Here is a 23,958-nt window from a genome sequence, read left to right on the forward strand (position 1 = left end):
AGGACTTGGACACAGTTCATGTTAATGCCAAAGCCGGGCACTTTCCACTCTGTCACACTGGATATCCCGAATAGGAAGAGATCACTTGGGCTACAAACAATGTATACACTGAGGGACAAGGCATGCTTTTCAGGGTCAGAGTTGCTGCCAGGAGTGCATTTGGGTCTAAACCTTGAGGTTATCTTGGAGAGTGGATCAGTGAGAACCTTGTTCTCCAGGTTGCTAAGAAGCAAGGTATGAGACTGGACTATCAGGTAGAAGATGATATAGTGGACAGAACTCATGACTGGAGGTGGTCTAGAAAGTGCCTCATCTCTCTGATCAGGCTAGACTCTATGACTGGACTCTGTATACTGCTGAGGTCTACAATTAAGATTACACCTATTGTTGACGCTTCCTGAATTCTAAATTATTTTCCTGGGGTTAATGAATGGTATAGCATCAGTGCTATCCCTGAGGGGCCACGGTAAGAGTAGGGATGTGGGTAAGGCTCTGGTCATATGGTTACATATGAAGGATTATAGATAGGTGACCAAATTTCTTTCCCATATTTTTCAGTAGAATTTTAGAGAATTTCTGTCACCTCAATCAAAACACTTGAGATTTTTTTTTTGTCCTTAGCACCCTTTATTGAAGTATAACCCTTGATGACAATCCGGCGGGCATATCAATGTCAGCCAAGAAGGGAGTGGTGGAGGACACAATTGCAGAAACAGTAAGATTCAGAAAAATAATAGCTTCACATGGCATAGATGACCCCCAACAGTTGTACAACAAACACTGGTTCTTTATCTATAGAAATTGCCCCCTGCCCCACCCCCCTCTAAAGATCTACTACTCTTCAAAGATTATAATACGCTGTTACAGAACTATTATTGGCATAGACAACTCCTTTGGCAAAGACAGTGGGAGTCACCAAGCTCCAGACAGGAGGAAGTGGCCATAAATGTGCCCAGCTTCCTCCATCTGGGACTTGCTCCTACGGGCAGAGCAGCACCTTCAGGGAGACTGGGGTTCAGGTTGTGGCTCTGGTGCCCCTGGGCAGCTTTTTGACACAGGAGGTTAAATGGAAAACAGAGCCTGAACCTGGCCTTGAAAAAGGCTTTTCATCTTTCACCCTCTCAGTTCCTCTGCTTCCAGTCTCTTTGTTTCTAGGGTTTTGTTTTTAGTGTGTCTCCAGGTTCCCCTGGAGCATTTACCACTAAACCCTGGCTGAGTCTGCGGCTGGTGTGACTCAAGGAGACTCAATCACCCAGAGCCCGGGGTTGGGGTGGGGGAGTAAGAAGGGACAAGTGATAGAACCCTTGTACTGATTCCTCTCTTTCTATCAACCTATTACCCACTGGGGCCTGTATGAGTATTCGAAGAGAGAGGACAGAAGTCAAGACCAATAACTGTCTTTGGGAAAATCCCTTGGTGTGCCTTCCAAACTGCTACCCCTGGGAGACCTTGCAAGAGGGCTGAGCCCAGGAAATGAGAACAGGGGAGAGACACTGCATCTCAAGTAATACTGGCAGTTCTGAAGCACCGTCACTCACGTCAGTAGCATAGGGTCTTAGTTCCTGTTTAGTAGTTCCCCTGTGTCTGCCAAGCTTCACTGCTCAGTATAGTTTTGGGGTTTATTTTATTAAGTGCTTTAGAAACCGTCCTTCTGTGTGAAAATGAGCATCCTGATGTTCTGATTCCAACTCTAATCTCAGGTGGGATGAGGGACAAAAATAACACAGTCAATAGTACTTTTAGTGTGATAAATTTAATGTACAACCAATCTAACGCTGACTAGAAAATCCCAGACCATGGTCATCGTGTCCAGGTAAGTGACCACTCTTTTCTCTGGGCCTGTGTTTCCCAAAAAGCTGTTCTAAGCACCCCCGCAAATCTTAGAATGTTGGATTATATTGGCCTCACCCCCCAATATGGGACATCTCAACTTACTCCTTATTTATCCTAGAGCCTGTTTAAGAAAAAAAAAAAAAAAAGGTGGCAACTACAGCCTCTATTCATAGCACTCCCCCACCTTCCTCCACCTCGGCTTGGGTCAGCCTAGCCCTTTACAAGCCATCAGCCTTCCTGAATAGAGTAGACTCCTCCCTTTGAGGGGAGAATGGCAAGTTGACATTTTAACAGTGGTTCTGATAGCAGCAGTGTACTAAGAGCATACCCAGGGCCCCCCTCAGGACACCCTGCTGGCCAAGATTCTTCCATTGTTTCCAAATACAATGAAGAGGAAACGGAAGCTAGAGACCAGTGTTTGTAGCTGCAGCAAAGTTCTTTGGCAAATTCTTCGGCTGAGTGAGGCACCCCTGCTGCTACAGTTAACCTCCAAGGACCCCGAGGAACTCAGCAGTAACTGGAAGAGATGTCAGGGCTTGCTGGGCAGGGCTGTGCAACATGAACCGGGGGCACCAGTGAGCGAGGAACAGGGAACGGAGCTGGTTACTAGGCTAGCGTTTGGCCACAACTCCTTTCCTGCCGTCGCCCACCTGAGGGATTTTCCAATTTTTCAGGACAGAAACTGGCTAGTGGTGTCAGGACCTTGGCAGCATTAGCCAACAACAGCAGCGTTAGTTGCTTGTGCACCTAAGACCATGGCTGGGTCGTAATTTGCTCTGGGTGGGGAGTGGGGGGCTGGAGGGTGAAGGGGGGTGGCCCTGGCTGGAGCTTCTAGCTACCATGAATTTCAGTTCCCTGAGTCTGGCCACAGGCTGGAGAAAGCAATTGTGAGATGGAAGATGTCTTCCTGAGCTCCCTTCTACCCAATTTCTTAGATGGGAGGTGGTGGAGAAATGGGTGAACCTTTGTCAGTTTCAGATTTCTTTGGTTTCAAGAAAAAATAGGTAAGAAAAAAACTGAACCCTGTTGGGGAATGCTAAGCTTATGGGTATCCTGACTTCAAGGAAAGTATAGGGCCAGGTCATAGCAAGCTGAGTTCAAGGTGAGAACTCCTTTTTTAGACCCTCATAGGCTTCGGTGGGAAGAATTCAAGGCTTTGGCATTCGCTCATCTAGCCATGGTGAAATTCAGGCTGATCTGCAGAAAACGCTTTCCTTCTGGGATTACCTTTCCCTCTCCGACTCCCCTCTTCTCTCCTTCTTAGTTAAAAAAAGGAAAAAAAATCAAAACATAAAAATAAATAAAATCAAAAGGCCATTTAAAATACAACAAAGAACCCCTCACCCCAATAGTGAAATGTGTATCCAGAAGTCAGCTTTCGTAGAGCTATTAATGGCCCATAGTGTGAAGCCCTTAGGGTGGGCACCTATAAGCCACAGCAATGAAAGGCAGGAAGGGACAGGAAGCGGTAGGCCAAAAATCTTAGGACAGGAGGAGGGCCACACTAGACAGGGCTGAGAGTAGGCCTCCTTCCCCCTCAACCAGATGCTGGGGAAGGTAGGCGGGCACCCAGGGATTCCCAATCTTTGCTCACATTCTGTTTCGTGTAATTTCTCCTTCTGTGCTTCCCACTGTAAAGCTTACATGAGGCCCTTAAATTGCTGGTGAGTGAGGCCCTCAAGACAGCCAGATCTCTGTGGGCAATGGCTGGGCCACGAGCCTTGGGCAGGATGGAGCTGTACAGGCAGCTTCTCTCTGAGCCTTGAGAGGCTGGTTGTGGCGTGGGTGGGTGGTGAGTGCATGATGTCTTTGGAGTCCTTGTACCAAGAGGAATGCAGGCACTTCGTTGGTTCTGTGTGCGGGGAGTGCCTGCCTGTGCAAACCATGGGAAGGAGAGTGTGGTTGTATAATCACACCTTGCTGCGGGTACCCCCTACTTCTTGCTTTTGCTCCCTAAGGTAGAAGTTTGGGGCCTCCTAATGGACTCCTAGCTAGTTGGGAACAGTGCTAGGTAAGGGGCAGTGAGAGATGTCCAAGGTAGAGGCTATGGAACAAACTGCTAACTAACTGCTATCTACTTGCTAACGAACTGCTAACAAAGATTGAAAGCACTTCCCATTGTGGCTGGGCAGGGACGGCGGGTCAATCCGTTGGTGGAATTAGAAATTGCTGGGCCCCAGGAGCAGGCTCTCCCTGAGACATTTGAGCTGCTCTTCCCCAAGCTTGATCTTCTCTTCCAACTCTCGCTGTTCGATGATGAGAGCAGATTTCATCTTCACAAAGTGCTGGTAATCTTGGAGCTGGTCCTGAGGCAGGTAGCGGGAGACCATGCCAAACACCAGCTTCTCGCGGCGGTCCACATGCTCCTTCAGCTCCTTGGCATCTGCCAACTGCCCTGTCAGCTGCTGCTTCTTCTCTATCAGCACCAACTGAGGAATCAGATAGACCAATTAAGAGTCATCCCAGTTCCCAGTCGGCTGCCTAACCCACGGCTCCACCAGGCATGCTGCCGCCAACAGCTCCCCACTCTGCTAACTGATCAGTCCTAGATTTCCTGCCCCGAAGTCCACCTTCATGCAAAAGCCCTTCTTTCTTATGGGGCGGGGGAGGGGAGGATGAACACAACAGTGCTTTCTGAACAGGGCGCTGTGTATTCAGCCCTTTCCATTCCTAAGCTGCCTTTAATCCATGGACCACCACCTGGGTTAGGGTGGGGGAAGGCTCTGACAAAGCGAGCTCATGCCCCTTCCATCCGGAGATAAAGGATCACCATGACAGTGCTTTCAAAATGGCGCACGTCTCCGTGTCGGTGTACGTGTGTGAGTACGTATCCATGCGTGTATGCTCGTGTGTATGCGCCTCTCATTGTGGATTCCGATTTGTATCCCAAACCACTTGTGTGCGGACAGGTAATGCCCCTTTGGTTCAAGGATTATGCAGAGTGGCCCAACCTGTGAAACTGATCGACTCCCCATCTCAGCTACTTGGTGAGACCTCGTCCTCCAACTCGGAGAGAGAGTGAGGTGAAATTGCTGCTGCTGCTGCTGCTACTCTTCCTACCACCGTCGGCACCAATCCTACTACTACTATTACTACCACTATCACTATCGATACTACTACTACTACTGTTACTACTATTACTGCTACTACTCCTGGCAGGTAGCCCTCATTCAGTGTTTACCCTGTTCCAGGCCCTGTTTTAAGTAATTAATATGGATTATCTAATTTATTTATTTTTTAAAGATTTTATTTATTTGAGGGGGGGAGGGAGAGCACCGAGGGAGAGTGAGAGGAAGAAGCAGGTCCCCCACTGAGCAGGGCGCTCGATGCGGGGCTTGATCCCAGGACCCCGGGATCATGACCTGAGCCGAAGGCAGATGCTTAAGTGACTAAGCCACCCAGGAGCTCTGGATTATCTAATTTAATTCTCACAACGCCATGAGGTGGAGGTAGTGTGTTTTTGAAGAGACTGAGACAGAGTACGGTTAAGTAAGTTGCCCACAGTCACACAGCTAATTATTGGTAAAGTCAGAATTTCCAGGCACTTAAAAGCGAGTGCCCACACTCTTAACACTATGCTTTATTGTCTCCCAGATGAGCCAGACTTGAAAGAGGGAGTCCCGAGAAGGAACAGATGGCATTTCCCTCCATCCACCCCTGAGACCCCAACTCTACCTTCTCCTGGTTGGCCTCTGAATCGATGCTGTTGAGAGCATTCTCCACCCGGGCCAGTCGTCCAGAGAGGGACAGCAATAGGTTGACCACTTTGTCCAGGTCCCCGATAAACAAATGGTATTTTTCAAACTCGTTGGATTTACAGACCGCTTTTAGATTGGCCTCCACCTCCTCCCCAAGGGCAGAATTGGCACCGATGTCCTCTAGCAGTCCTCGCTGGGCCTCCCGCAGGACAGAAAGCTTCCTGCCGATGCTTTCAATAAGCTGTATCTAGAAGAAATCAACAAGAGAAGGCAAAGGATGAGAATGGGGACTGACAGAAACTGATCTGTGCCTATAACCTCCGTTTTGGATGGAGGTTTCCATCTGGAAACAGGTGGCAGGCTCTACCCGTCATCAGAAACAAAGGAAACCCGAGCAAGTCATGAGCAATTCCAATTTTCTGGACAGGCGCCCTCTCTTCCATCTATCTCTTCAGATCTGGTAGGAATCAGTCACCACCAAACGTCCTGGCGTCAGATAAGTGGTACCCAGGGGCTAGTTCTCATTTGCCAGATGTAACTTAATAAATACTGGCTGAGACCATTTAATAAACAGGAATTGGAATGCTTGTGAGAGCATGGGTTGGAAAAGCATCGTCATCAAGTATTTGCCTTTGACTTCATTGATTCTCCTTCAATCCACTGAGTTAGGTCTTGTGTGCGTGGCCCTGTGCTGGCCCTTCACCCCCCTCCGTTTGGCTTTTGAGGCCTTTTGGATAAGACTGAGTTCTGAAGTCCCGACGACTAGGTTTGACTTCTAGTTCTGCCACCTTCCTGGCTGTGTGTCCTTGGGTGGGTTTCTTTGTGGAGTTCACTCTTGATCTGCGGAATGGGCATAATTGTAGGACCCACTTCATTGAATGAGATGATGCATGCCATGGACTTAGCAGGGACTGTTTAATAAAGGCGGGCCACTAGGCTGTCACTCCGCCTGGCCCCACCCTACCATTCCAGTCTCAAGGCTCTGAACCTTTCAGGATTAGCTCCTCATTCCATCTGCATTTACAACCCTCATCCTTGTGCTCCTGATTTGCTTCATGCAGTTCTACCTGCTCTCCATCTCTTCCTGCACTTTGGCTATTTCCCTCCTTTCCTCAGGGCCCAGCTTTGTTCCCACCCTCCCTGCAGGAAGCTTCTGCCTCCATACCCCGTCTCTCAATGATCTCTTTCTTTTCTGAACTCTCCTGCCTTTCAGAAATAGAACACTAGAGTATAATTTGAAGTTGTTCATTCCCTGTTTCACGTGGGTGCATCTGATCCGTCTCCTACTGATGATAAGTTTCTTTTTTCTTTAAAGATTTTATTTATTTATTTGAGAGAGAGAGAGAGCACGAGCAGGGGGAGTGGCAGGCAGAGGGAGAAACCGGCTTTCCGCCGAGCTGGGAGCTCAATGCGGGGCTCAATCCCAGGACCCTGGGATCATGACCTGAGCCGAAGGCAGACGCTTAACCAACTGAGCCACCCAGGTGCCCTGATGATAAGTTTCTTAAGGGAAAAACTGCTTGTGTCTTCTGATCTGTCTCCCCTCTGAGTGTAATGAGTTCTGGAACCCCACTCACAGGAAGGTAGTGTGGTAGAGCGGCCGTTTGGAGTCAGAGATGCCTGGATTCCAATTCCCACCCCCTCCAAACTGTGTGACCTTGGGCAAGATACCCAATCTCACAGAGTCTTCTGTTTCCTCATCTGTAAACTGGAGACGCTTCTCCTCTCCTCCCCCACCCTGCCACCTTGGTGGGGGTTAAATGAGATCATAAAGTAAAATGTTTAGTATTGTGCCTGGCCCCTTAAGTGCTCAATACCTATTTAGGGCTGCTGCCGCTGTTGTTGTTGTTGTTGTTGTTATTATTACCAGGCATGCTGAACTAGCAGAAGCTTGTCTGGTGCACAGTCCTAACAAGAACGGAGCCGCCCCAGGTTGCACACAGCCTTTGCATTCAGCATGGCATTGTGGTTAAGAGCATGGACTCTAGTGCCAGACTACTTGGGTTTGAACCCCAGTTCTGCCACAAAGCACCAGTGTAACCTTGAGCAAATCACTCAGCCTTTCTGTGCTTCAATTTCCCCATCTAAAAAATGGGATAACAATAGCACCTACCTCATAGTACTGTTCTGAAAATGAAATGAGTTAATACAGTTTACACACTTAGAACAGTATCTTGTATCTTGTATCTTGTGTATATATACTGAAGTATGCTTCAGCGTGTATTTGTTCTTTTCATAATTTTTTTTTAGAGAGAGAGTGCACGTGAGCTGGGGGAGAAGGGCAGAGAGAGAATCTTAAGCAGACTCCACGCCTAGCGTGTAGCCCGATGCAGGGCTCGATCTCCTGACCCTGAGATCATGACCTGAGCCAAAATCAAGAGCCAGATGCTTAACTGACTGAGCCACCCGTGCGACCTGCTTCAGGGTTTGTTTTATTATTATTCACACTCAGGCACTCTGGGACCACAGGCTTGTCATTTTCTAGCATGTGCTCCTTTCTAGTAGTTTATTTAGAAATGTCCAAGGAGAAGTGTCCAAGAAATGTCCCAAGAGAGCCTGCTCTGGGTCCAGGGCCTCGTATCTATTTCAGAACTGGCCAGAAGTCAGGAGATCACTATGATCTTAAGTCTGAAGTGTCATCGGTTTACATGTAAGTAAAATTCTAAAACTCACTGGGAATCAGGGATCAATGATATGAATGAGGCAATACAATTAGATACCAAGAGGCTCCCAGTTATATCCCTACCCTCTGCTCTCCCAAACAAAACTCAATGCCAGGGACAAGGGAGGGCTGGGGGCCAAATGATCAACTTGGAAAATCACCTACCCACCCTAGCTCTTCGGTTCCATCGTTCCATAGATCCGGAAGGATGCAAGTGAAGAGAGCCCTTTGTTTCTTGGCACCTGCCTTTGCAACCTGAACTTCAGTCCTGGGGAAAGTGTACTGGATAGAGCTAAGGAGTCATCACAGACCCAGCTAGAGCTGAGTTGCTTTTCTAGGATATTGCAAATTGGTGACCTTCTTCACCTGTCTTCCTCAGACAAAAGCTGTCCTAGCTCCCCCACAATCACTTCAAATCACTACCTGCTGTTCCGTGCTTTGCCATTTCTGATCATTTTTCTCTTTTCCTGCTCAGACTCTTATTAGGTTTGCTCCTAATAAAAAGGTCCTGAGTAAGCCAGGAGCAGCCTTGCCACGCTCAGGGAACACAGAATCCAAGGAGGCAGGCATCTGGATCAATACAACTTTGATACCACCATGCTTCCAATTCTTTCCCTGACATTTTGCTTCAGATTTGAAAGTGGTGGGGGGTCTCCGGCAAATGGCCTCCAGCTTTCCTACAGGTCATGTCCTGAATGAGAAGCATAGGCAGAGGAGCAATTTACATCGAGTTCAGATGTTCACAAAGTGGTAAATTAGGCCTTTGGGGTTGCCATGGAAACCCTATTTGCTTACAAAATAAAATGGGTAAGTGCAGGGAGGGCAAAGTGATTCCAGGAATTTGATTAGAAAACTAGCCTAGCGATGCTTACAGGAAGAACGGGGAGGCTTTGGAACAACAACATCTTTTCTATTGCTCATTCTAGTATTTTTAAGACATTATTGATTATTCTTGCAAAGAAATACTAGAATTTACCAGCCTCTAATTTCTCCTTTTTTTTTTGGCTTAGTCAGTCTATTCCCTCTTCCAGAAAGTTACACAGAGAATACAATCAATGGCTGCTACTGGTTGGAGCTCGCTGGCAAAAACTCTGATGTGCCCTGGGCGGCGAGTTACTTACAAGGCTGGCTTATTTCAGAGGGAAGGCGCGATAAAGTAGAAAGTGAGACAGTCTTGACTTCATTCAAGTCCTGGATCTATTACTAGGTCTGTAACCCTGGGCAACCTAATCCTCTCAACTGGTAAAAAAGGGGATCACTGTCCAGTTGCTTTAAGGATTCAAGAGACACAGTGATGATGATGATGATGATGTTGATGATTTCTATTACTATCACTACTATTATTGGCTGGATCAAAAAGAGACTGGAGTTGCATTTGTGAGGAACCCAGAGAGGCTATTTGATGTCCATACTGAAGAAGCGGGGATGCACCAAGTTGTTCCGGAGAGCGTAGAGGGCAGGTCAACCTCCAGACACGCAAACTAAATGGTGAAAATCTAAGGCATATCAGAAAACTTCACCTTTTTTTGAGCCAGTTCGTGGTCAACTTCTTCCTCTCCCAGGCCAATCTCTGCCATCTCAGGTTGGTCTTTCAACTTGTTCAACAGTTCTGCCTTGGCCACAGAAATATTGTAATAAGCTGAGTAAGAGGTAGGGATCCCTGGGGCCCCCGGAGGAGGCGAGAAGTGCTGAAATTCTTGTCTGTAGAAACAAAGAATGACCATTTGAGCACCTCTGTCAGAGACGCTCCTGAACTTTCTGCTTGTTAATCTCCCCATTTGTGAAAAATGGGACCCTGCTTCACCAAAGAGCTATGGAATAAGGAAATGATGGACCAGGAAGCACTGTTGAAATGTCAACGGGCCACATGAAGATTACCCAGAAGCCAAGGCAAGGCCAACTTTGAGAACTTAGAAGGCTATTTCTATGCCCCTGACTTCAACAGGTAGGGGAACTTCTTTAGGGGTGATTTGGTTTGGTCAGCGCCCCACTAAGATCTAGAAAGACTGGCAGGCCCCAAAGTTCTGCGCTTCTGATCTTCCAGGACTCCCCTCAGTTCATGGCCCCAGCATATGAATCCCCAGGGAGGGAGGAAGTGGTAGGGATCTATCTGAGACTTTAGCTATTCATCCTCCAAGACTGTTGGCCTCCCTCCTACCCAGCCCGCACCGCCGCCCACTCCAGCTCTATCTAGTCTGCTTGCTTACAAAGGCACCCCATGGCTTTCCTGGACACTTGCATAATTTCTTCTTTCCTGGTGGTGCCACTCCTGCTTGAAATGGCCCCTCCATTGCAGATCTCCCACAGCAAAGAGGTCACCCATGACCTCAGCAGTGGTCACCATGCTGGAGGCTGGGGTTAACACCCCTGCCAGGGACTTGTCACGGCCTACCACATCTCTCATGAGCTCTTCTGAGACTGCCTGTGAGGCAGGCCTTCGGCCTGGGAAAGGATAGCATCTCTCCACTTCTGCCATATCCCCAGTGGCCCCAGCCTCCTCCACGGTTGCAGAATGAAATGGGGAAAAAATGGAACCAGTGGCACCCAGGGGCTTGACAAGTGTAGCGGCAGACCCTGTTGTCTTCGGTTCACTGAAGCCCGTGGGGCTGAGGTGCTGCTTCTCAGAGCCCCAGCCCATGAAAGTGAACTGCTCCTGTGGAAAGAAGTAGCTCTGGTTCCACGCTGGCTTGGGTTTGGGCTCTTCCGCCATCGAGGCTTCTGGTCTGGCGTGAGGAAGGAAAGAAGGAGAAATGCTTTAATGTCAGGTTTCAGTGATGGGAGGGGAAAGAATTCCACTCATGGTTCATGCAAGAGGGGGGCCCACCCCCGCTATATTCTTGTTGCCTACCAGCCACCCCTACCCTCCACCTGTCTGTGTCACTGCCCCTTTGCTAACCTCTAGCTGTTTGAAAGGAAAAATAGGAGAAACTCATTAGTCATTTTTGCAGCTTCTTGCAGCTCTTAGATAAAGGTCAAAAATAATGGTTAAAAGGCTCCACAGCTATTTACTGATTCATGCTATGCTCTCTCCTAATTCATCACACAAAAGAAACTTGGGCATGCCAATATTCCTCATCCAAGGTATTCATTTTACATGTGGGTTTTTAAAGCTAATAACACTAATAAACGAACAATACTAGCTAATATTCACTCACACTTACCATGTCCTAGAAGCTGTCTTAAGATGTGCTTTTCTGTAGGTGTGTCTGAGTGTGTGTGTGTAGATAGAGATAAAAAATTTAATGCTCGTGGCAACCATTTTAGAGATAAGGAACATGAGGTACTGAGAGGGAAAGTGACTTCCCCAAGGTCACCAGACAGTAAATGACAGACCCATGATTTAGACCTACGTGACCTAACTCCAGAATCTCTACTTTTAGCCACTATGCTATACTGCCAAAGGGACAACTTGACATCATATAAAACCTTGCATGTAAGGAATTTTCTGGCTGGACTATATCTATGTTAGCAGACAAGAGAGAATATTCTGGAGGGAATAGGAATATATGAACTTAGGGAGTTCTTATCTATAAGAAAAAATATTTAGGGCATGTGTGAGAGAGTTCTGAGTCAGAAAGCACTGAAAGAAAGTACAGAACTAAGGGGGAAAAAAGGATGTGGCTGTATGTCAGTTATATCTCAATAAAACTGGAAATATTTTTTAAAAGGATGTGCTAATTATAGATTCAGATCGCAGCGGACACAGCTCTGCACCATATCACAGCATATCATCTTAGGCATTATGTCCTAGAGCTCCTGTCCTCATAATCTCCACTAATAGGGCAGGAGTTCCAGGAGATCTATGACAACATAATCTGCATTTGATAATGAACACTGAAGCAAAAATCAGATTCCTTCTGCAGAGCACTGAGAGGAAATGCACAGAGTTCAGAAAGCAAACTATACCTGTACTCGAACCAGAGTTAGGAGACTTAACCAACACTTGAAAATTCCACTAACCTGGTTTTAGATGTATCCCAGCGTTTTGTAACTGAATAGTATGTGGGTTATAGAAATGCTCTGGTTTGACTTGGCTGAAATTAGAATGTCTTTTTTTTTTTTTTTTTGTATTTTAGATTCAAAATCTGATACATCTACCTGCCCCTAACACTTCTCCCTTACAAAGTCTTAAAGCCACTTCCTTCTGGTTAGAACCCTATGCTCTCCCAGGGTCTGGAATAGGATCTTGAGGAGCCCAGAGATCCTGGGAGGATGTACTGGGCACAGTGAGCCAGACAGCCTGGGTCCTGACTACCTGTGATCTTCTGCAGGTTACTTTAGCCTCCCTGTGCCACACTTTTCTCACCTAAAAGATGTAGGACACTAATGATATCTATTTCACAGGTTGATTGTGAAGATTAAATCCATCAACACACAAAGGTGCTTAGAACAATGCTTGGCACATAGGAAGCAGGCAAAAAAAAAAAAATATTAGCTTTGTTGGGAATAATGCTGTTCCTTAAATCTACATCATTCAGAGAGGCATCTATAATTGATTTTCTGCAGCCACAGCTAGCTAGGGCTGTGTGCAAACAGATATTTCCCCTTGCATCCTATAGTCATTAAAAAAAAATAAATCTCTGGAACGAGTTACAAGATCTCTAGTAATAGCAGTTTCCTTCTCTCTGGCCAAGGCGCCAAGGTGAATGGAGGTACATAAAAGGAGGAAGGACTAGGAGGCTGAAAGGGCAAGTCTGGGGCCTCTAACTACAATCGCTGGGACACTCTGCCCTACAGGGGCCAAGAGGGCCTTGTAAAGGCCTGGCCTCTTGCAAGAACAAGATCTCTCTGAGAAAGGCTGCCTAGGATGGCAAATGAAGCGTAGGTTTTAGAGTCACACAGATCTAGCTTTGGAATCGAAGTCCCTTCGTCCCTTATTTTCCTCAGCTGTAGTTTCTGCATCTGTCAAATGGGAATCATCTGTCAAATGGCGCACAGGGCTGTTGGGAGGTTAAATGAAATAATGGGTATAGAACGACTAGTGGTGTATGGCACACAGCGAATGCTTCATACATGTTCAGCCATTGGTTTATTCATTCTGTCTTCTTAAATGTTAAGTGCCTACTATATGCTAGGTCACCTTCCCTTCTCCCTGCCGTGATAGGGAGCAACCACAGTCGCTTTCCACAAAACATCTTCTGATTACAGTAAGAACGCCCCCTAGCTAGCTGGACAGCTTGAGAAGCAGCCGCGAGGGCTCCGATGAGAGACCCTCCCGGTGGCTAAGAGCTAGCTAGGAGCTAGCTAGGCCCTGTCGCGCTCTGCTTGTGCACCTCGTGCTGGGAAACTTCTCAACTAGTTCCAGATGGCTGGGTGAAGGGTTTGTGGGTGGGTAAAAGACACGAAAACGAGGTACTTCTAATAGCAACGAGTCTCAGGCAAGTTCCTTCTGTAGAAGGATTTAAAGAAAGCACTTATGGGATCAATACCTGCCCCCCACCCGCTGCCCCAGCAGAGTGTGGGCTGAGCTCTGGGCAGGATGGCGGGCAGAGCCAGAGGCCAGAGCTCCTTCGCTCTGGAGCCAACAGGACAAGGGCCAGGCACTGTAGGGCATGCGCAGCGGGGCACACAGACACCAACAGCCTGGTGGCTGGGCTACACTCCTGCTCTGCCTGCCCTGCCCGGGCAGCTCACCCCGTCAACTACCACCTGTGGCCCACCGAAGCAAATGCAAAGAGGCAGGAGCACAGGGCTGGGGCAGGGAGGGGATGGAGAGAAAGGCAGAGGAGAGGAGTGCCCTTGACTTTTGTAAGGAACAGAGGGGCATAAAGCGCCCCCCACCCCCAGGAGCAGCTGCGGGCAGAGTTTAGAAGCCCAGGCAGGTCCTAGAGCAGAGGCCCGTCAGGCTGTGAGCTGGCCTCTCATTCTAGAGAGCGAGCAAAAGAAAAAGGCAGGAAAGGGCCTCAGCCAGGCTCTGGGGAAATGCCAGGAGGCAGGGAGGGCTTAATGCCTTCTGGCTCAGGGGCCTGAAACTGATGCATACCTTAAAAGGCAAACTGAGAGATAAGGTAGTATTTTGACAGTGATCGTTAAGAACATCAGCCACGACCATTTACCGAGCACCTACTATGAGCTACACACTGGGCTCCCTACTTTAGAGAGATGGTCTTCATCTTTACGACAGCCAAGTGGAATGGGTATCACCATGCCCGTTTTCCTGGTGAGAAAAATGTGAGGCTGGGAACAGTTTAATCAATCGATCAAGCCAAGGTCACACAGCTGGTAAACGGTGGAGGTGGAGTTCACACTCCTGATGCAGCCGCCCGGGGGGACCTTTCTTTCATAAGCACTTACTTGGGGGGATCAGTGGTCTCCTTCTCTGATGTCCTCCAAAGCCCACCCGCACCGTAACAGCAAGGGGGCTGAGCCTTCTCAGGTTGAGATCCCAAGTGGCCCCTTATTGGAGGCAGGAAATCGCTGGGATGGAGACCAAAGGACTCTTGCTCTGCTGGGAGGCTCTGTGAGCCCTGCCTGGAAGCCTCCAAGTGGCCAAAGCCCAGGGGTTGTGGGTGCTCCAGGACCTCTTCAGGATGGAGGGCTCCGGTACCAGCGGTTTCTGAACTGAAATACTGGGGTGGGAGCTCCTCCTCCTCCCCCTCCTCCTCTCCCCCTTCCTCCTCTTCTTCCTCTTCTTCCTCTTCCTCCTCCTCCTCTCGCTGCAGCTTCTGCTGCTCCTGGGCTGCTCGGAAGAGCCTGTACTTCTCCCAGTTGGGAGGAGGCGGGCGAGGAGGAGGAAAGGCCTTCTTCCGGGCTCCCAGAGGATCCGGCTGGGTCTCATCAGCTTTGGTAAAGGGCTCCCTCCTATGCTGCCCGCAGGCCCGGGAGCTCTGCAGCTCCAAGCTGATGTGGCTCTCTGAGAAGGCACGGCTACGCAGCGGGCGGGGCATGGAGGCCACGGAGCTCCCCTCCTCACAGGCAGAAGTTTCCTCTGTTGTTTTTGAAGAGTGCTTGAAGTCTCCGAGAAGGTCAAGGGAAGAGATGGCTCGGTAGCTTGACAAGTCCAGTGCCGGGTTCTCAAGGCAAGGATGGGACGGGGTTGCCCACGGAAAGCTAGCCTTGGAATGAGCCATTTCCCTGCAGAACAGCAAGACGGGGATTGTGTAAACCGAGCACGTTGCAGATGGCCCCATGTTTCGGATAACATCATTTCTGTAAACTTTAAGACGGCCATAAAACAACGCAAGCATACGTAGTAAATGCAATCATAAGAATAGTAATACTAACATCTAATACTGATAGCTAACACTTATTAAGTAGGTACTAAATGCCAGGCACTGGTTTAAGTGCTTTCCACGTCTTAACTTAATACTCACAATGACCCCAGGATGTAGCTCTTATTATCGTCCCAATTTTATAGCCATGCAAACTGAGGTGTGGGCAGGTTAAGTAACTTGCTCTGGGTCATAAAGCTGGTAAGTGGTAGTGCTAGGATTTGAACCTGGACAGTCTAGCTCCAAAGACTGGATACACACACTACCTCACTCTGTAGCACGCAGATTGAATGTGCTGTGTACTGGGGCTTACAAGTCTGATTATCCTGTTACATTGTTTTTGTTTGCTTTGTTTTCAATCACGAAAAATTTTAAATATTTAGAGACATACAGAGATTGCTATAATAAATATCCATGCTCCCACCGACTGCCCAGGATTAGCACATTTTAATACTCTGCCATCTATACTTGATGATTTTTTTTAAAAAGAGATACATAATACCCTTTGTTTCGCTCCCCACTTCTATTCCCCTGCTGCCTCTCCAGATGCAAGCTGTATCGTGAATTTGACATGCTTTCTGTCTGTGTTTTTATACTTGTACCAAAAGATAGCAAGCAGGCAATTCACAAATATCTACAATTTGGGGTTTAAAACAGCTCCTTCTAATGCAGTTCTAGTCAGAATTCTCAACAGGAATTTTTAACTATAGCATTTTTTATTAATTTGCAACATGAAGTAAGATACAATATATTTTTTAAAGATTTTATTGATTTGAGAGAGAGAAAGAGAGAGAGAGAGAGAGAGCATGAGAGGGTCCGAGGGAAAAGCAGACTCCCTGCTGAGCAGGGAGCCCGATGTGGGACTCGATCCTGGGACTCCCACCCGGATCATGACCTGAGCCGAAGGCAGTCGCTTAACCAACTGAGCCACCCAGGCGCCCGTGAGATACAATATTAAAAAGTATTTTGCTACAGAAGAAATGGGGGTGAGGGATTAGGCATATTATAAAGCAATTATAATGAAAACAGTGTGTTACTGATTAGTAGAACAGAATGAAAACTCCAGAAACACATTGAACTATCCATAAAAACATCGTATATAATTCACCTTCCATAACAAGGAGATAAAGAATGATTTTTAAAAAATTTTTTTTGAGATAACTGCAGAACAGTGATATTTGGAGCTGCACCCTCTATTATGTACCAAAATAAATTCCAGATTCAAGAGTTAAGGGTATGTGTGTGTGTGTATTTTAATGTGTGTTATGTGTGTATACAGGTATATATATTCTATGTTTAAAAGAAAAAACTATCAGAAGATTAAAAAGACTGTCACTTGTGAGGCAAAATGAGAGTCTCATCTTATAAGCAATAGAAAAAATATCCAAAGAAAGAAGTCCAGGCTGATTTAAATATGTATAAAAATATGCATAAAAAGTCAAACTTCTGTATAATAGTGACCAGAGTCAAAGGACGGCTCTTTAGTCTCAGAGTATAAAGAGTTAAACCCTCTAAACCAGAAGACCTGGTTTCCTGCTGTAGCCTGTGAGCAATCAGCATCATGCTAAGTATTGCCTAGTGACAGGAAATTCCAGCAGTTCAATTAAATCATCAGACAGAATACCCATTCAATAGTCATACTGAAGACTGAGAATATTTCTTTAAAAAATAATCATACACATAATGGTAGCCAAGCTCAGATAGAATGAAGAACCAAATCTCCTTCAGTCAGCTCATCTCCAGTCCCCGTCGTGGCTAGCTCATCACTCGCATGGATCAGAAATTTACCTCCACACGTCCACACTCCCTTCTCATTTGGGCCTTTGCCCACCTATAGTTCCTTAAGATTCTAAGTTCCTCCTTGTGTACAAAGTGTTTCACCTGGCATTTCCTCCAGCAGGAAACAAACAAGGTGGTGAGTGGAGAGTAAAAGGTTGACAAATGCTATCAGGCAGAGGATTTTCCTGACCACCTTATCTCAAATAGAGATGACTTATCCTTCACTATCCTCTTTCCATCTTGTTCTTTCTCAGAACACACATCTCCACTTAGTATTATATCACATATCTACTTTCACTTGTTTAATTTATGCTCCACTCTCTAACTAAAATGTAGGCTTCTTGAGGGCAGGGATCTTATGTGTCTCGTTTATCTAGTACCTAGAGCCTGGCACACAGTAGGCATTTAATAAATTTTGTTTAATAAATGGATTAATGAATAGAAATATCATATGATCCAGTAATTCCACTGGGTATTTACCCAAAGAAAATGAAGACACTAATTTGAAAAGATATATGCACCCCTATGTTCACTGCATTATTTACAATAGCCAAGATATGGAAGCAACCCCAGTGTCATCAACAGATGAATGGATAAAGAAGATGAATGGATAAAAGATGGTGTACACACACACAGAGGAATATTACTCAGACATAAAAAAGGATGAGATCTTGCCATTTGCAACAATACGGATGGACCTAGAGGGTATAATGCTAAGTGAAATAAGTCAGATAGCTAGAAAAAGACAAATACCATATGATCTCATTCATATGTGGAATCTAAAAAACAAAATGAACAAATAAACAAAAAGCAGAAACAGACCCATAAATACAGAAAACAATCTGATGGTAGCCAGAAGGGTACGGGTGGGGGCAGAGGGGATGGGCAAAATGGGTGAAGAGGAGTGGGAGATACAGGCCTCCGGTTACATTTGTGAGCACAGCATAATGTATAGACTTCTCAAATCACTATGTTGTATACCTGAAGCAAATGTAACTTTGTGTATCAAGTACACTGCGATAAAATTATAAAATAAATGATTCATGCCAAAAATGAAAAAAAAAAAAACAACAACAGCCATGATATTTGTATCGTAACAAAGTAGAATTAAAGGCAAAAATTAACAAACAAGGCAAAGAAGGGCACTATAAATTCGTGGTTAGAACACATGATTAAGATCTAACTACCCTAAATCTTTACGTGTCAAATAACATAGCATCAAAATTCATAAAGCAAAAGACACAGGAAATGCAAAGGTAGAAAAAGGGAGCAATGAAATATGAGGCTGTTTCAGCTGATGACAGATGTGACAGTCAAAACTAAGATAATGGGAATATTTAAATTCTATTTTCAAGGGTCCATTGAACCTTTTTTAAATTGACTCTATATTAAGTCAAAAAATGAAAGAAGTACAGACTATGGTACCTAATCACAACATAAAAACACTAGAAATTAGTAACAAAAATGAAAGACAAAAACTTCTAGTACATAGAAAATAAAAGGGAAAAAAGTATTCCCCACTCTAGTCAAAGAAATCTGATCTGAAATTGTAGAATACCTAGAAAATAACAACAATGAAATATCAGAAGCTAGAGAATTTGACTGACTAAAGCAGTGGTCAAAGGAAAAACCGAAGCCTTCAATGCTTACATTAATACGTAAGAACAAATTAAAATCAATGAATTAAACACTGAACAAAAAAGTCCAGAAAAGAGCCACAAAAATAGAGCTAAGCAAAGCAGAAAGAAAACTAATGGCAGAAATTAATACATTGGAAAACAAATGGTAGAATTAATAATTAAAGCCAAAAGCTACTTCTTCAAAAGGAAATATAAAACAATAAAAAAGATAAACCACTTGCTAATCTAATTAAAAACCCCAAATGCACAAAATAAGAAATAGAGAAATAACCACAGTTGCAGAGTAAATGAAAAGAGTAAGAGAATACTTTGCTCTACTCTATGAAAACAAATTAGAAAGCTTAGGATGGTTTTCTAGGAAAACAAAAATTACCAAAACTGCAGAAGAATGGAAATATCTAAGCACACCTGTTACCATAGGAAACAATGTTGATAAATTTGACAAAAAAATATAGCACACTCACGCAGTCTTGTGTTAATTCTACCAGCCGTAAAGGAACAGACAACCTCAATACTATTTACACTTCCTAAACTCTGGAATCTATTGAGGGAGAAGAAAAGAGTCCTGCATGATGTCAATACGAAAACCCAACAACTAGAACATACATAAAGGCAAACTAGAAACCAGGCTCATCTAAGAATACTAATGCAAAAGTCTCACCATTTTTTGCATTTAAAAACATAAACATTAGGACATTAGTACATATAAGGAATTTATTAATAAATTACCAACATATATTGAAAGTGCATGTGCGAAAAATTCTTTCTGAAGAGGGTGCATGATCCAAAAGAGTTGGAAGACACTGGTCTGGGATGATTGTTCCTAATCAAAGTGTCTCCTGAGCGAAATGACCCGGAGCGGTTGTTGAAAATGCACATTGGTGAGCCCTACCCCCCAGAAATTGGGATTTAGTACCTCTGTGGTGACGCCAGGGAATCCGCATTTTTAACAACTGCCCCCCACCCCGCACAAGAGATTTTAATACAAGTGGTTCCGGGACCATACTATGAAACAGGGGTCCAGGGTGAAAATGATGGGAGGGCTGCAGTTTGGGGTGGAGTTTGGGGGCCAGGGTTCTTTGTTCCAGTTAGGTTGGTTTCCCATCTATACAGCCTGTCTTCCAACCCGCACCACACACCTTCCCACCTTCTTTCCCTGCCTCTCTCCCCCTCCTCCACCTCATCTCCAATCTCGCTCTTAGGAAATGCAGGTGGTGGCAGCAAGGTCTCCAAAGGCCCCAGCTGGGCCGATGTCCCGCAGCTGGGGGACAAGAGTCCTGCCGCATGAGAGTACTCAAATTTACCACTCTTTCCTCTTCCCTCCCCAGAGCACAGGAAAGGCAAGGCAAGAGAGTAGAGTGGAAAGAACACAGTGTCATGAAGACTTGGGTCTGCATTCCAGTAAAAATGTAAAATCGGGCTCCATAACTCAAAAGCTGCATGACCTTACACACAGTATTTAATTTATCTCAGTTTCAGTAAAATATTTATCTTACAATGCTGCTGTGAGGATTAACTATATAAAAAGGACCTAGCAACGATGCTGGGTATGCGGAGAGGTGATTAATAATGATAGAACCATGTTTATTGTTAGAACGGAGTGAAGGTTGTGCACTGCATATAGGGACTCCTTTTCACACTGCTCTTAAAAAAGTGCACAACCTTCACTGCTGTATGCTTCGGCCTTGTTCCTTGTTCTCACCAAAGGAGTTGGACTGCACTGTCGCCTGGTTAATATTCAGCTCTGCTCAAGAGCCACGAAACCAGGAGATCTCGGGTCTCAGCTCAGCCACATGTCTGCCTAGCTAGGAGGCCCAAGCTAACCAAGGATTTTAACTTTGGGCTCATTTACTCACTCTTCTCATCTACTAAAAAGGGACAAATAATAAGAGGCAAGTTTAGGTTTAAGAGCAGTGTGAAAATCAAAAGGATTCGATATTCTAAGTTGTCTTGTTCCGGTACTAATCACTTATGTCAGCCTTACAGAATTTACCTCTAGGTAGCCAACTCTAGAATCAGTTGGAAGAAACAAACATGCCCTTCTAGACATTTGGTGTCCTAATTCATGGCACTGTGACCTTAACCTGGGGGCACTGGGCTCTGAAAAGGCAACCTGGAAAATTGCTATTCTCTGCATCAATCTTAATTTTATTTTTTTATTATTTTTAAAGAAACAGTCTCTTTTTTTAAAGATTTTATTTATTTATTTGACAGAGAAAGAGCACAAGCAGGGGGACCGGCAGGCAGAGGGAGAGAGAGAAGCAGGCTCCCTGCTGAGCAAGGAGCCCAATGTGGGACTCGATCCCAGGACCCTGGGATCATGAGCTGAGCCGAAGGCAGATGCTTAACGACTGAGCCACCCAGCGCCCCGCATGTTGCATTTTTACTCTGACATAGCCCCTTCCTTCCGGGCACTACAGCTGAAACAAACTGGGGAATGGAAGGCTTCCATTGAAGTGTGTCAGGCTCAAACGAAGGTTACTGGCCTCTCTAGCGGTCCTATCTTCCAAGGGCTCAAGCCGTCTATATGCACAGAAATCTACAACTCCGCTTTGGGACCAAGTGGAGTGGAGTGAAGGATAATGAGTTTCATTAAGGGAAACGAGCTATGGTTTCTTACTTCCTAGTGTGTGTTAGGCACTGCTTTTTGCACTTTCGTGTATGTGTTTCTATTAATCTTCACACCAACCCATCATTGTCAGTTGGCAGCTAAGAATCCCGAGGCTTAAAAAGGGTAATTCAGGGGCGCCTGGGTGGCTCAGTCGGTGAAGTGTCTGCCTTTGGCTCAGGTCATGATTCTGGAGTCCCGGGAATCGAGCCCCAAGTTGGGCTCCATGCTCTGTGGGAAGCCTGCTCTCTCTCCCTCTGCCCCTTCCCACCACTCGTACTCTCTCTCTCTCTCGAATAAATAAATAACATCTTTTAAAAAGGGGTGTGTGTGGTAAATCATTTTCCCAGCTTGTAAGAAGCATTCGTGTCCATACTGGAACTTGCCTTATCTGACTCCAAGGGCCAGGCATCCCACTAGAGCAAGGTCTCCTAGGTTGAGGCAAAAGGTACTCGCACTGCAGTTGTCCCCAGGTGTCCAGGCAGATATTAGCTCTTTGCATGGAAGCACGAAAGCTAGTGTAAGAAAAGGCTTTGTTGACACCAGCAAGGAGACTACATCTCAAAAACAAAAGCAAATTGCCTGCCAAGTCCTGGGCTGTTCTTCTCTTTTCCTTTTGGCACAGGTTACCTTTTCTTCTGATGAACAGATTTTCCTCTTTTGTTAAAATCTTTTTTTTTTTTTTTGGACTAATAGTGATTGAAAATGAAAACGAATATTTGCAGAGACTGAAAAAAAATCTCCTCCTGCCTCTTCCTCCGCACTTCTGAAGTTTTCTTATTTGGAAATTTTACTTTTAAACTCACCACAATAGCTTGGTATTCCAGGATCTCAGCAGTAAGGGTGCACAGGTCCAGCCCTTGTCCCCTTGCCCTTTCCTCGGCAGCCAAAAGATAAGACTGCTCCAAGAAAAGAGCCTCTCCCAGGTTAATGCTGAAGGAAATACTTGCAAGATCCAGGAAGTGAGACACAAGGAGGCTTACGCTGGGAGGGAGAAGGGCCCAGAGGGATTGTTGTTGCCACCCTTTTCTGCCTCTGGGTCCACAGAACTTCAAGTAAGGAACAATTAGTCTGGCAATGACAAATGCAAGTGGCAAGACTCACCCTGAACCTTCCACATCCCCTGGGAGGCTGGTGCCAAGTGTCCTTTGAAGAGATCAGAGAAGTCCTTGCTTTATTGGGTCTGTCCCGGGTAAAGCCTAGCTCCTCCTCTCCAATGGTCCCAACTTGGAATTTCCAAGAAGGTCTTCCCATAACTCCTCTGGATTTTACATAGTGTCATGGACATGGCGGTAAGGGATGATAAAGATCGGTCTTAGGTTTACTGAGAGTCTGTCATGCGTCAGGCACAGGGCTGGACAGTTGACAGACCTGCTTTCATTTAACTCTTGAGACAATCTTCTGGCGTGGGTATTCTCTTGGCCATGTTAGAAATGAGGCTCTGGGCAGTTAATCAACTGGGTGAACACAAAGGGAATAGTGGCCGGAAGTTCCAGCTAAGGTCCATCTGACTCCAACGCCCATACTTTTGCCCATGCAACATGATGCCTCTTCAGCGTTCAGATAACCTTCTTGAGAGATTTAATAGAAGACATTTTAGGAGTAAAAAACACATTGTCGGGGGACCTGGAGGGTCTGACACAAGAATAATTCAGCTGAGCATTGGGCTGGCCAAGGTTATTAAGGATCTATTCGCTGCTATCCAGAGATAATGAAACCCGGGCATGCATCAGAACCACCTGGAGGGCTTATTAAACCACAGGTTGCTAGGTCCTATCCCCAGGATTTCTGATTTAGTAGGTCTGGGGCAGGGTGGAGAATTTTTATTTCTAACAATTTCCCGGATGATGATGGTACTGCTGGTCTGGGGTCACACTTTGGGATCTACTGTTCTAATCGGTCATTACCTACCAGGTTCTCAACTCATCGGGATATCTTAAGAGGTATAAAGCCATTAAAAAAAAAAAAAAACTTCTCAAAACAAAATTCATTTAATTAACTATATACATACCATCCATGTGACAACTGGGATGAAGATTTACAAAATAAAATAATGGGAATACTGGAAGTCCAAAAAGTTCTGGGAGTCCTGATGTTATTCAAGGAAATTTTGTGCCCCAGCATGGTTAAACCAGGGACGGGTCAGGACTCTTGAGTCCTCACGTATACCAGATCTTAATGTACTGACTTTTAAAGACCTAGAATACAGTGGGAAAGACTTAATACCAGTTATAAAGAACATGATTCAGTCTCAGATGGTTTAAAAGGCATTCTTGTTGCTCAATTATTAATGAGAACAATTACTGTAGAGTAGTACTCTGGGCCGCATGTATTTAACGTTTAAGATTTTAACCCTTTGAGAGTTAACCCTAAAGATCCACGAAATGTAGTAACTGGTCATTTTGCAAAGGGTATGAATTTGACTTCCAAGGCATCACAATACCGGGTGAGAGGACAAGGCGCGCAGCAAAAGAGGGAGCCTCGTCAACATGGCTTGATGGGTCTCTATTTGCTGACAAGGTACACA

The 23,958-nt window shown here is 45.6% G+C and overlaps 1 protein-coding gene across 5 annotated transcripts in view; it reads right to left on the bottom strand.

The window, feature by feature from the left end:
• Positions 1-603: 603 nt before the first annotated feature.
• Positions 604-23,958, bottom strand: part of SHROOM4 (shroom family member 4) — a 218,218-nt gene continuing 194,863 nt past the window's right edge. For 4 of the 5 annotated variants that reach the window (XM_035004836.1, XM_035004863.1, XM_035004854.1 and 1 more), the window contains 5 exons: positions 14,488-15,267; positions 10,767-10,916; positions 9,714-9,894; positions 5,509-5,778; positions 604-4,262 (listed from right to left, as the gene is read on the bottom strand). In XM_035004836.1, coding sequence (XP_034860727.1) covers positions 3,993-4,262; positions 5,509-5,778; positions 9,714-9,894; positions 10,767-10,916; positions 14,488-15,267 — 1,651 coding nt within the window. In that variant the 3' untranslated portion in view covers positions 604-3,992. The remainder of the gene's footprint in view (positions 4,263-5,508; positions 5,779-9,713; positions 9,895-10,766; positions 10,917-14,487; positions 15,268-23,958) is intronic. The other variant, XM_035004871.1, reaches the window with a different exon arrangement.

Source organism: Mirounga leonina, unplaced genomic scaffold (genome assembly GCF_011800145.1).
Source record: "Mirounga leonina isolate KUSES-001 unplaced genomic scaffold, KU_Mleo_1.0 Mir_101609, whole genome shotgun sequence".
NCBI classification, from domain to species: Eukaryota; Metazoa; Chordata; class Mammalia; order Carnivora; family Phocidae; genus Mirounga; species Mirounga leonina.